Below are 13,738 nucleotides of genomic sequence, written 5' to 3'. Positions count from 1 at the left end.
GCAAAATCTTTTCCCAAATCGGGACATGGTTTTTGTACCCAGCTGGACAAGCCGTCCCAAATTAATGGGTCATAAGTCTGGTGTGTCCCGGAAAGTATACAAAAACAGACCCACATACACACATGCCCATGCTGACGTAGGTCATTTTTGGGGACATTACATAGACATATATTCCTTCCCATGACACTTACCCTAACCCCAACCATAACCACTATGTGCCTCACCCTCAACTTAACCTTCACCTAACCCTAACACTTACCTTTTACCTGACCTTAACCTTAACCTTAACCCTAACCCTAACCACTGCCCCAAAAATCAGCTTTTTCCAAATGGGCACATGGTTTTTGTCCCAATTGGACAAGCTGTCCCCAATTAATATGTCTTAAGTCTCACGTCCCCCGCTCCAAATTTCTGGTCTCATGTCCCTCCCACCCCACACCCACACACACCCACAGGTACACACATACAAACACGGCCGTGTGTGTACCCTAACCCTGACCCTAATGACTACATGCCTAACCCTAACCCTTAATCACTGACCCACAAATCAGCTTTTTCACAACTGGGTACACAGCTTTTTTTCCTCAATTGGATAAGATGCCTCCAATTAACTGATTTTTTGTCTGGAATTTGCCCCAAAAAGTATAGCTAAGACAGACAGACAGACACACACACACACACACACAAGCATTGTGATTCCATTTCTACCGCTACAAATACTAAAACACTATTGCTAGCACTTGGACACCAAGCTGTGTAATGTAACACACACACACACACACACACACACACACGTATACATACAAATATGCATATATATGTGGCCAAGAGTTAGTGGCGAGCAAAAATCTTGCCCATACATCAGGCCCTGCACTGCATAGATTGTGCTTCTTAACAAGGAACACCAGCCAACTCTTTTTATAACACCTAACCAAGACAGTAAATTAGTTAATAATTATACAATTCATTCTCTTTTTTTAAATTTCAAAATGCAAGTATAGGCCTATAGGTGTGATATACCAAATCAGATATCAGAAGTTGTTCATGGTTTCCATTCTCCCATTGCAAAGTGAAAATCGACAAGCAAGTACATACAGGGACCCTCCATCATTCTGATCATCATTAAAGCCTGAATATAAAGCCTGTTCCACTGGCCATAAAGATGCATCACAGGTGACATAAAAAGCTAGTACAAAGGTGCACCAAATAAAAGCAAAATTTGCCTGTTTTAGATAAAATATCACATCCACATAAATGTTAGAATTGATTGTGCTTTAAAATTACTCTGCCCGCTTTGTATACTAACATGAAATTACTCACTGAATCATTGAAAGTTCATGCCATACAGCAGGTACTACAAAGAATATACCAAGTCCAACTATTCTTGTGCTTTTCATGCACCTCTTTTCTATATCTTTTCTATATGTATATCTATATACAAGACTTGATTGCCATCATTAAAAATCTAACATTTACACTTTTTTTCTTTACAGACAACAGTTTTTAGATTCTTTTTTTTTTCTCGGTAGAGCAATTCTTTATTTCATTATACATCATCCCTACTAAGCTGAGTCGACAGAATTCACTTGAAAACTACAGGATAACAAGTGTGTTGATAGAGACTAAGGACCTGATTCAGACAGTGTTAGGTTGGGAGGGTCCTGTGTGGTCAGAGCTGTTTGTATCCAGACTTTTATAATTTGGTGTCTGCAATGAGAACTGACTGGCGCTGGAACTTAAAACTATTGAATTCGTTGTCCTTCACATCCACCTTTTCATGGAAAACTGGGTTAGAGACTGTCTCTCTGCTGAGGCATTGCCTTTTAAATACTGTGTTTCATTTCCTTTATTTACTGAATCTGAAACTTAACCTTGGGACATTTGGATAAAAACATAAAGTCTTCACAAAACTTGAAACAATTTCAGCTATTCCGCAGAAATAACTTGAATAGTCTTATTTTATGTATATAAAAAATAAGTTGTATAGCAAAAGATACATTTCTTTAAGCTCTCTGCTCAGCTCACCAAAAATGCCAAGTCGGTGCATCGGTCACTGCATGGAAATATTTGTCACTCTAGTAAATGCACTGGGCCTCATTTATCAAAGTTGCGCCGAGAGGAGTGCAGACTTGAGCATCAGGAAATATAAAGACTCCAGTCATGCTTCTTAAAAAACAAGTGATGATATGATCGCACATTGATAAATCATCGCCAGCCATGAAACCAGGCCATACCATGCCTGTCCTTTAATATTTCATCTACACATGACACCCTTATTTGTGTCATACACATAACTCACGTATTATTTACTAGATAGCACGGCCTGTTAGAAGATGATGTTAAAGGATCACACCAGTGATTTTGAACGTTTGGCCCATTTACTAGAATGTACCCACATTTTGCGTTACAACAAGCCATTCTGCTAATCTTTCACAGGGAGCTTAAGATTTTGCCACATATATTCAAAATCCCTCTGTTTTCAAATTCACTCTGCCCAACTTCAAGTCGTCCAAAGACAACAGTGCTGCTGCTTCCTTTGGGAAAACATGCTGCAGATAGGCTAAACATGCAAAATCACAGCTATGGTCCTTTAACTGCTTCTGCCAATATGGCTATGCAACATATGACAACAGTAATAGACTGTACTAAACATACACCACTTTGAAATATCACGCACAATCATACATGCAGTTACTAGGCCTATCCAGCCTTCAACCCTACATGACTTCACACTGTCTAAAGACCACCCAACGCTTTTTACACCAATAAGTAACAATATTACAGTTTGCTGGCATTAATATAGGCAAATGGTGCTATCACAGTACTGCCATATTATTTTGTAACAGTAGGAATTACATAGGGGTAACACCATTTTATACATCACACATACACACCAATCACCTGTTTACCAGTGGAGATTACAGTAAATGTGCAGGTTTATCCATTGACAAAATTAATTATTTTGTGTAAATAGGAAAGAAGAGGAGAAAATATGAGTATTGTTATAACTGAGAGCAGATCTCATGTTGATCATTCTAAGTGAGATAATTAATATTTATTTCTAAATCATGCATTTTTTGGCATATTAAAATGTTACAACCGGACATGAATTTGAGTTTACTTATATGCCAAAGATGAAACTGATAAATGCCAATCCTGCGGAAGAAAAGAGCACATGATCGCTTTATGCTCAGATTTGCTCTTGTGCCACTTGGAAAAATGAGGCCCAACGCATGTTTGACGTACCAATGGAAAGCTGTGTTTTCATGACCGATACACATCTGGCGCTCTCACGGTCACGATCATACAACTGACAGCAGCTGATGATGCTTTGGAAGCCACGCGATGGAACTAATATACGTTCTTTAGGAGCCACGGTCTAGCAAACCTCTATTCTTTGGTGCATTTTGTTCATTGCCATTTCGAAATGCACCAGGCAATGGAAGATTATGACTGAGGTCTGGTGTACATGACAATATCCCTGGAGACCCTGTGAAAAGAAACCGACTTAAGGATGGACAAAATGCATTTTTCCTTGAGCACATCAACAAAGGATGTGAAAATGTAGCCTGCAAATCCAAAGTTGACCAGACATGCCAGCTAAATGACTGAGCTACATCCATGTGGAAATGCTGAGGTGCACAAGGCATCAGCATGTTTAAAACAAGAGCTTAGCATCCTCCACACACCTTGATAGTGCTGGTTCCCTTGATGATTCCCTAAACACTGAATGACATAAATGGCAGGAGACACCTAGATATTGTGTCAAGAAAGTTAATAAAGGGAACTACAATTATTCATAGACCAATCAACAGCATTGCACAGTCTTAACTTATTTCCTTCAGGTTTTTGTGTGACTCTCAATGCATATCCTTTTCGACGTCTTTGCCAATTGTCACTATGCAGATTTCTGATTTTAACTCAAAAAAAAAAGGTTGCTGCAGAGCTTTTTGGTGCTTACAAATCTATTTAAGTTGGAGTCAACATCTGCACATAATAATATGCAAGTTGACTCACCATGATTTATATATTCATTTCCTCCAGGTTTCATATTGCAGAAGGCCTTGTACCAACACAGTAACTACAGGGTTGTAATCGGTGTGAAAATGGACTTAAATACCTGTGTACGACACTGTTATGTAGGTCTGAATCGGGCCCTTTGTCATGAGTGGAGTGGGCAAGATTCACTCTGGGTGCATTTCCATGCATCGCAAAAATATACACAAAGCTCAATGTACAGCAAACTGTCATTCAAGCTGCACGGGAGAAACACCATGTTATGAACTCTTGCACCAAATTCGAATAAAATAAAATAAAATAAAATAAAATAAAAATAAGATAAAGAGGTGGGGCTGGGCAAAACAAGGGACTGACAGCTGAAAAGAAGACATGGTGGAGACAGAGACAATATCAGACAACTTCATAACATCCTTGTCAGCAGATACAAGGAAAGGTAAAGTACGAGATTCTGCACAAATAGAGCACAATGGTATCTAGTACAAATAACTTTTTAAAGCCCTGTTTTAACAAGATGAGCCCTTTCTGTGCTACTATTTATCTATCGAACGTATTGGTGATAACAGAGGTGTTCATAGAAGTAAAGGTAATAAGTAGACTTTTAATCACTAATTTGAGGTTCGACTTTTATCTCAGCTAATCCGTCGGACCCCCTGCCATTTTCAAACACATAAAAGGGACCTGTGACACGCTCAAATTGTCTATGGCTTGAGGGAACATTTTGAGTGGTGTGTGTGTGTCTGACACCCTTCACTGCTCAATGAATTTCTATGATAGCAATAGAAAATGTGTGATCAATGTTTCAGAGACATAGCACCACAGATTGTCAGAATGGTTTAAAATACAAAACTATAGTATGGAATAGTATTAAAAATATTTTAAATGAATCATACAAGCAATTTTCCTAAATGTTAAGTAGTGCATCTGGGAGAACGTTGTCAAATTCATGTTACAACACTTATGAAAGAATTCAAAAACTTGCTGTAATTTCATGTCAAATATCAAATAGGGGGTAAGGATCAAAGGGGCGTTTCGCTGTTGTTATAAAGTGTAGATTTCAGTGTTTTCAAGTATCCACAAGTAAGTTTTTCAAAGGCATCAGAATGTTCACTTCTGAAGGGTTTCTGGTTCTTTAGGAGCAGCTGTTGATAAGGCCATACTAAAGATTAGATTACCATCTCTTTTTGTGCTCAGCAGATCACATGTAAAATACCTTTCCGTCAGCAAAGAAAGTGTGTTGAATCTGAGATGTCAGGCTATAATAACCACATATGCTGATGTAATTATAGCAACACACTTAACCCTAAAATATCCCTATAAATGTCAGAAGTGTTTTCTCGTTTGTATATTAATTGGATATCTATTAGATGGTGTTAATACATCTGTTGTTCCTACTACCTATTTACATATAGTAGCCTATTCAAATGGCTAATGCCCCATCTAAATCTAAAGAAAACCTCTTTTTTTATATATTTGTCTTCTGTAATACAGATTTCAAAATTCATTTCATTGTGCAAATGCAAAACCGATGCAAATGTATGCATTGATAGGTTAAATGAAATAGGAAAAGGCGAACCATGACAAAAAAGTGCTCGTTGACAATAGTAGTACATGGTAGGCCTACAGTATTGTGAGGAGACTTTAATCAAGGAAAATAGTAGGACACTGTCATGTTTGGCCATTTTCGTTCTCTACAGTAATCCCTAACAAATGCATGGAAAAGAACATACTGCCAAGGTCAATCCTCCTGGTCTTCACTGTCTTGGCGAGGCTCTGCCTTTTTCTCTTTGTGACAGGAGAAAATCCGTCGCATCTCCTCTTCATACCGGATGAAATTCTCTCCAAATCTGGCCCAGGCTTTTAAGGGAACTGTGATTGTGTTTCTGTACGGCTGCCGCACTTCACTAATTTTCAGAAAGACACCATACCGGTTGGAGCCGACGTCAAAGTAAAACCTTTTGTTGTCCACCCTGAAGGATGCTGCCTCTGGAAGCTCGGGATTTTCGTCGTGGTTCCTGGTGCCTCTCCCGCGGTCGTCGCTGTCTTCATCGCCGTAGTCTTCGATCAGCTGTGACAGCGCGTCTCGGAACTCGATCAGCCCCTGGGCCGGCAGGACAATGGTCTGCTCGATGCCCTGGCCGTAGTAACCCATCGTGCCGTGTCCTTTGCTGACAGTCTGTCTGATGCGGAGAAATCTGCCTCTCTGGTTCTCCTTCAGGTCCAAATAGTACTTGCGGTTGTCTCTCTCGATTAATTCACTCTTGAGGACGCGGTGGGCATGCTCCTCTGATGCTGCAGAGCCGGTGGGGGACACAGATATCGCCAGGTGCTCTTGCTGCCTCCTGTGGGAGTCGTGGGGGCGGCCCTGCCCGTTGCTCTGCTCCTCCGGCCTCGGCGGCACCAGGCCCCCGCGCAGTCCAATACGGGCATAATAGTCAATGAAGTCTCCCAGACAATACCGCAGATCGGGTGCCATTGACATAGACAGTGTCAGTTTGCTCTTTCTGATGTTATCGTGGCGGCCTCTTCCGATCCACACCTCGGCGATTTTGAGGAAGCGTCCGCGCACGCTTTGCTTCACATCCAGATAGAAGCGTTTTTTCTGGATGTCGACGCGCTTGGATGCCAGCTCCTGGATGTCGATGCCCTGCTGCTGGGAGCCCGTCTGAACATACTGCTGAGGATATGCGGCTCTCGGCAGAGAATCTGATGTAATCCTTCCTCTGCCTCTTTCCATCCCTCTGGAACATGTATCAGCCATAATGATTTAGATTCCACCACTTATAGGCTATAGCACACGGAAAGGCGATTCCCCCATCCCCGAGCTAGCCTGATAGAGTGAGCTTATTCATACAGCAGCTGGCTTGTAGTAGCTCCCAGTAACAAGTTACAGATACCTCGAATGACCCGAAAATGGCAGCTACTTGGCTGGAGTCATCAGCCGATCGAGTATTTGTGTCCCGATTAAAGGTCAAGCGCAACGTTTGCTGCTTTCTCCCCTGCAAACTTGCATCCAGTCCATCTGTCATCCATGTCCCTTACATCTAATGCTTTTACCGAGACAGCCGGGAAGCAGCTCGCCCGCTGAAACGAGAGGAGGCGTTCAATACAGGATCTCAGGGCGATGCTTCAGACAGCTAGATGAACCCAATGAACCCATCCTCCCACCCCCCTCCTCCCCTCCTCCCCCGCTCCCTCCCACCCCTCACCAGTAAAACCCCTCAATTAAAGAGACAACATTATTTAAATGATGAATTTGCAGATTGCATTGTTTGCATCACAGGCACGCAAAATGTGGCCCAAATCTGTTGGAAGCGAGTGCCATAAAGTCTACCTTGATTTCAAACCAAGGTTAGGTCGGTTTTTCTATTCTGTTCCACTGAATATGAAGGGAAAGTTGCTGCTGCAGGCAGGTTTTCAAAAGTTAAAGCAATTCACTTAACGCAAGAGGCATATATGCAATCAGTGAATAAAGAGATGAGAAAAAAACAAACAAACACTATGATTATCATTTATCCTGGTAACAACACAACGCAGGTCATCTGGCTTTAAGTGCAGGGTTTAACATGTTAATCAGGCTGGGGGGAAAAAAAGCAAAATGTGATACTGCAACAAGGTTTATAAATATAATCCAAAATAGCCCTAAACGTAAGCCTAAGATCAGTTTGAATAATTCCATTATTCTTTGCATAGCATACACCTAGACCCACATCAGCAAAGACAAGACAAGTTTGGGATACAGCTGAAAATGTTAAACACAAATATGAATCAGAATGCAAAGTGATAAAAATTTTGAACAACCATTTCAGATGTGGTCTTTTATCCCAAATGGAGCAAAATGGAGAAATAAAAAATTTAAAATCAGTATATATATTTTATTTGTGCCTTACAGAAATCTAAGCACTTTTTTTGCTTTGATAAAGTACTGTGCATAATATAACATAGGCCTAATGAGGTCTTAAAGTTCTTTACTCATTTGTCTCTGGGAAATTCAATGGTGAGTTATGGCATTGTAAAGACTTGCTCAAAATAGAGAAATAGATAGGCCCTCAGAGACAACAGACCATGTAATTTTGTCACTGCAAAAGCCTATAGCAGGCCCTTATGCGATATGAGAAGGGCTGAACAATGAACAATTAAGTGATATTAGTCATGACAGTCAGAAGAAGTTGGAACTGTAAAGTAATACACTGATGAAACATGACATGTATATATTATGTAAAATAGCTAAAATGAGCCGTAGGTATATCCACTGACTTTATTGTTTATTTAAAAGAGACTGTGCACAATTAGCAAAATTACACCACAGTTATATGAGCTCATTTTCATCTGCAGTCTCCTGGCAGGAAACACAACCACACACATTACATACATAAACAATGCACTATCATAACAGTAAAAATCATGCAATTTTAATAGAACAGTTGTTTCATTTATGAGGGTAAGCAGTTTAAGAATATTCCAAATGTATTTTTTTATTTTTTTTTAACAAAAAGAAGTGTTAATAGCCTGTAATACACAATGAATTATGAAACACAACAAAATGCTGTTTGCATAAATCACCCAGGTTCACACCATCAGTTCATGGAAGAAAAAAAAAAAAACAGATTAAAGATCAAGGCTGCAAATGAATAATAGGCTGGACCTTGCACTGCCAGTTGATCTCACAGAAATATGTGAAATGACCACGACTTTCTTAACACACATCACAAGGAGGAGTCATGAAACAGGTTCAAATTGGCAATGCAATGCCAAGGCAAACTTAATCAGGACGAATCACATGCCACTGCCAGCGAACGTGAGCAGGCTAAAGGAGTTTGGTTCAGGCACCAAACGTACTTGGATAAGGTTAGGGAATGATCATGGTTGATGTTAGCATGTTAACAAGCTACCATGGAAACAAACCCAGGAAATAAACAAGCCAACTTTAGCAAGTTAATGTTGTAATCAAGCACCGAGCACACTGAACTCGTGTTGGACAGGCTTTGAATCTGGGCCGTCTGAGGTGATACCCACCACCTCACCAACCTCTTCACACAGACTCTCTCCAACACGATGACACATTTCATCACTGACTTTACATTGGCATTGTTTTCTTGGTACCGACATGTAATTTTAACCCATTTTGTGACACCAACCACATAATGCATTGTGATGAAAGTTGTTCTGATTTCACGTATTTCTGGTAGACCAGTATGTGCACTGTGTGCCTAAGCATGTAACTAGTTGTTTGACCACACACACACACACACGCACGCACACATAAGCAGACATACATAATTTCAGTCGGGAGAGACAAGTCAGTAGAAAAAATATACTTTATTACAGTAGATAAGTGAGGATGATGATGATGACGATAATGATGATGAAGTGATGATTATAAAATGTCTTAAATTGATATCTTGGTTGCACAATAATTGGTGCACCATGGAAAGATTTTCAGATTTTCACTTTAAAAAGACAGCAGCACGATGACCAACTAACAAGGGAGGTGTCTTGCTTGAACAGCTGATCTGCTTCAGCTGACAGACAGAGAAGTTATGAATGAGCATGTGTGAGAGAGGAGACAGGCAGGAGAGAAATCAATGTAGAGCCTATGTATGAGTATAAGATGAGATTTCACTATAGCTCCATTTGCTGATCACAGAGAGTACATTATTCTTTTCTTTTTCATTAATATGACTGGTGCTGCTTATAAGGCATCAAAAATATAGGCTTTATTTACACAGTTTCAATATTAGGATATATATCGGACTCTTATAGCTTGAGTGCACATACACACCACATAGGTAACATTGTGTTTCACTTTGTGTAAAGTACACACACACACACACACACACACACACACACACACACACAAAATAAAGTCATGATCACACACAAACATCACACTGTTGAAATGTAATTTTAAAAACATACAAAAATAAAATAATGTATGAAAACTCAGCATTTTACTTCATACTTCCTAATACTGCATGTACTCACTGATAAGTTTGTAAAACGTATCAAACTTGGTAAACTGCCTCTTTACTTCCAGTGCAGGAGTAACAGGGAGTCGGGAACACGAGGCGCTTTGAACAGGCAGCAGACGAAACACAAACCATGACGAGGACAATGAGCAGACAAAGAGCTGGACTGAGAGCAAGACTTAAATACGAAGTGAAGTGACTGAGTAACTAGACTCAGGTGGTGAGACTGAGAGGGGCTGATTGGACAGGGGACACTGGGCGCTGAGACTCAAGTCAGGGCAGGTGAGCAGGAGCAAGGCAGCAGGACGGAGTCTAGTGAGAGACACAAGCCATGCACTGAGCAGGGCACAAAGGCAACACACTGAGACACATGCAGGACACACACACACACACACACACACACACACACAGTCCAAGACAGGGATCAAACTCAGCTGTGAAAAACTCGACCCCACCACTGCATAGCATTTGAAGCTCATGTACAAGAAAACTATAATTTCAAGACAATTACACATACCAAAATCCTGAACTGGCCTTAAAGTGCATTATAAAATCTGATGCAACTTTAAAAACAGCTACAAGGGTTGCAAATTGGTGTAAGTTTCATTAAGTGATTAGTCACATTTAAAATCTGCAAAACTTGCAGCTGTGCTAATGAACGTAAAGCATTCTTCAAAAAACAGTATAATAAAACCAAATGGATGTAGAAAATTACTTCACAAAATATTTGATCAGATCAGAGCAGACCAGTGAGTGTCTTAGGCTCACACTAAATCCTAAATTTGATATCTTGCTGCCTTTTGAGATGTTAACATCACACATGTTCATATCTAGATAATTATATCATTACAATATATTGTTGAGCCCTACTATGGAATATTTATCACAGCATATTTAAAAACTGAAAAAACAAACAAACAAAAAACAAACAATTTGAATGGCTGAAACTCAGCATTTGAAAGCTTGAAATCTAATAAAAATGTCTGGTTCTCTGCCAGAGAACAAAATATTGTTTTAGTCTTGCAGAACATTTTTATTCAATTTTTAAAATTAACTTTAGAAAAATTGTCTTTTTTCATGCATTATTCTTATTTTAACTGAATGGAAATTAATTGCATTTCTACTGCATAGTTTTATAGCCTTTGATAACTGGCTATGAATCGTGCCACAATATTATTTTAGATGTTTCTTGTTATTTCTGGAGGACTTTCTTCTCACCTTGAGAAAGGTGAGAAGAAAGTCAAGCCTAATATTGCTAACTAGCCTTCCTGATTTTGATTTGCCTGACAGCATAAGCAGAGTGTTCAGTCTGAGAATACAGAGCAACCTTACAGGATTAAATAGCAGACCACAGAGATGCAGTGCAGGTATACACTTTTATGGTACTTAAGAGTATAGCCACTTATCATCCTTAAAGGCAGAGAAATACTGGACAGTACAGTCTTTGCTCCTGTTCGTAGTGTTGAGACTCTTTTAAAAGAACCCAGAAGGTTTTCTACCAAGTTAAGAGTCACCCTCAGACAGTAGTCGAGTTGTAAAAAAAATTCAGGGGGGATGGTCAATTTTTTTTTACTTGATGAAAAGTGAGGATGGCAGTTTTACAGGGGGGATGATTTTGACCATTTTTATTTCAGGGGGGATGCCATCCACCCTCATCCCCCCTCAACTCGAGTACTGCCCTCAGATGATGTTACGTGAAGAGCAAATGTGCTATGGTGTGATATGTATCCTCATCTGGATACGAAATGACAATGAAATGATATCAGGATATGGGATTTTGGTCAAATCGCACAGTCCTTTTGAGAATATGAGTAATATTCCAAAAACAATGCATGACATTTTATAATAACCTAACCTAAAATCTATTCTCACATGCTTCATCACACTGAAATATATAAAATGTTGGATGCAAACTGTGATAGTAGTCTTTTAGAGGAGTTAATGGATGAAGCTTCTTTGGGGCTGTATTGGCAAAGTACCTTATCTTACCACTAGAGGTCCTCCTAAACGGAGCTAAAAGGTGCTGAGAAGCAAGGAATGAGGACAGCTGGCAAACAGCAAGGAAGACTGAGCTGAGAGAGCTCTGCAGATAAACTCTGAATGGAGTATATGGATATGGAGGACATTTTTCAAAAGTAAACCTCCTCACCGTGTCTACAGTGACTGACTGACAGGTGACCAGAAGAGCGGTATTAGATTAGACTGACTACATATGATAGATTTGATTTGCAAATATTTCATGTCTCCTATTAGTGGTATAATTGATTTCAAGTCAAGTAAATTTCATTTTTATAGCTCCAGATCAGATTCTCTCAAACAGCTTTACAATCTTTACAACATAAACCTTTACAATAATCGATTATCAAAATTATAAATTTTCTGTTGCTCAACCAACCAAATGCTGGAGGACGTGGAGAAAAATGTTGTTTAAGTCTGAATAGAGGACTGAGACTGAGAGATAAATTCCACTGTCCAGATGTGCAAAGTGTATAGAGACCTACCCACATAAAGTCAAGGCTGTAATGCTGTCAAAGGTGCATTTGGAAAATAATAACTGGTTAATATGCAAACACATATTTTGTATATGTAACTAATTTTGATATGAATTTTGATATTTTTTTCTGTTGATTCAAATAGGACAGTCAATGAGTCTTGGATTCAGTGTTGTTGAACAATAAACATGTAATGAAAACATCAAATCTATGTTGTTAAATATAATGCAAGACAAGATAGTAACACATGTAAAAAATAAATCAAATACTTGGCAATGGAAGCACTTGAGTCGGACCCTGCTGTCTTTTCATAATCACCAGTCAGAGGCCGTGCAGAGAGAGGAGGAAAGTGAACAGGAAGAGATGGAACAGGTGAAAGAGGAGAATGAACTGGATCAAGCAGAAGTGTCTGCTACTCCAGCGTGTGACCTGGAGGCTGCAGACATGGAGGGGTGAAGGAGCTCAGAAGAGACTGAGGAGGAGGATACTCTTGCATGCAGCCTTGGACGACCTCCCGAAGGGCTTAAAAATTCATGGCCGCCCAGAATCGCTTTCCGCCACTTGTGCCCTGTTGCAGACACTAACAAACACTGCAGTTCACACAATGTCTGACATGCAATATGTACATTTAGATATTAGGGAGACACTAACACAGGAACATCAACAGTACCCCAGACAACACTGCAAAAACTCAAAATCTTACCAAGATTATTTGTCTTATTTCAAGTCAAAAATGTCTTATTCCTAGTCAAAATATCTCATTACACTTAAAATAAGACATGATCACCTCAGAAGTAACTTGTTTTTAGACAGTTGTCTCATGTTTCAAGTGAAAATTTGCTTGAAACAAGTGAAAGTTTGCTTGTTTCATTGGCAAAATTTGTTTCTTGTTTCTAGCTCATTTTCACTTTTTTCAAGTGAATTTTCACTTTTTCCACTGGCAAATTTTGCCAGTGCAAATTTTTCACTTGAAACAAGTGAAAATTGTCTAAAAACAATTTACTTCTGAGGTGATCATGTCTTATTTTAAGTGTAATGAGATATTTTGACTAGAAATAAGACATTTTTGACTTGAAATAAGACAAATAATCTTGGTAAGATTTTGCGTTTTTGCAGTGAAGTGCTTGAGAAAGTAGGAGAAATGAAAATTCTGTGAACACTGATGGCTTGCCACTCTTCAAGAGCACCACTTTAACAGTGTGGCCAGTTCTCTGCTGAATTACCCCCAACCAGACACAGTCCTCCCTGTGATCGTAACAC

The 13,738-nt window shown here is 39.5% G+C and overlaps 1 protein-coding gene across 1 annotated transcript; it reads right to left on the bottom strand.

Annotated features, from left to right (window-relative positions):
• Positions 1-5,755: 5,755 nt before the first annotated feature.
• purg (purine-rich element binding protein G) lies at positions 5,756-6,881 on the bottom strand. The gene has a single exon (XM_030064648.1). It carries the CDS (start codon positions 6,776-6,778, stop codon positions 5,756-5,758), a length of 1,023 nt encoding a protein of 340 aa, XP_029920508.1. The 5' UTR covers positions 6,779-6,881.
• Between the last annotated feature and the right edge of the window lie 6,857 nt (positions 6,882-13,738).

The sequence above is a fragment of the Myripristis murdjan genome, chromosome 12 (genome assembly GCF_902150065.1).
Source record: "Myripristis murdjan chromosome 12, fMyrMur1.1, whole genome shotgun sequence".
NCBI lineage: Eukaryota > Metazoa > Chordata > Actinopteri > Holocentriformes > Holocentridae > Myripristis > Myripristis murdjan.
The sequence above is the reverse complement of the archived record's forward strand: the minus strand, read 5'-3'. Positions and strand labels throughout refer to the sequence as shown.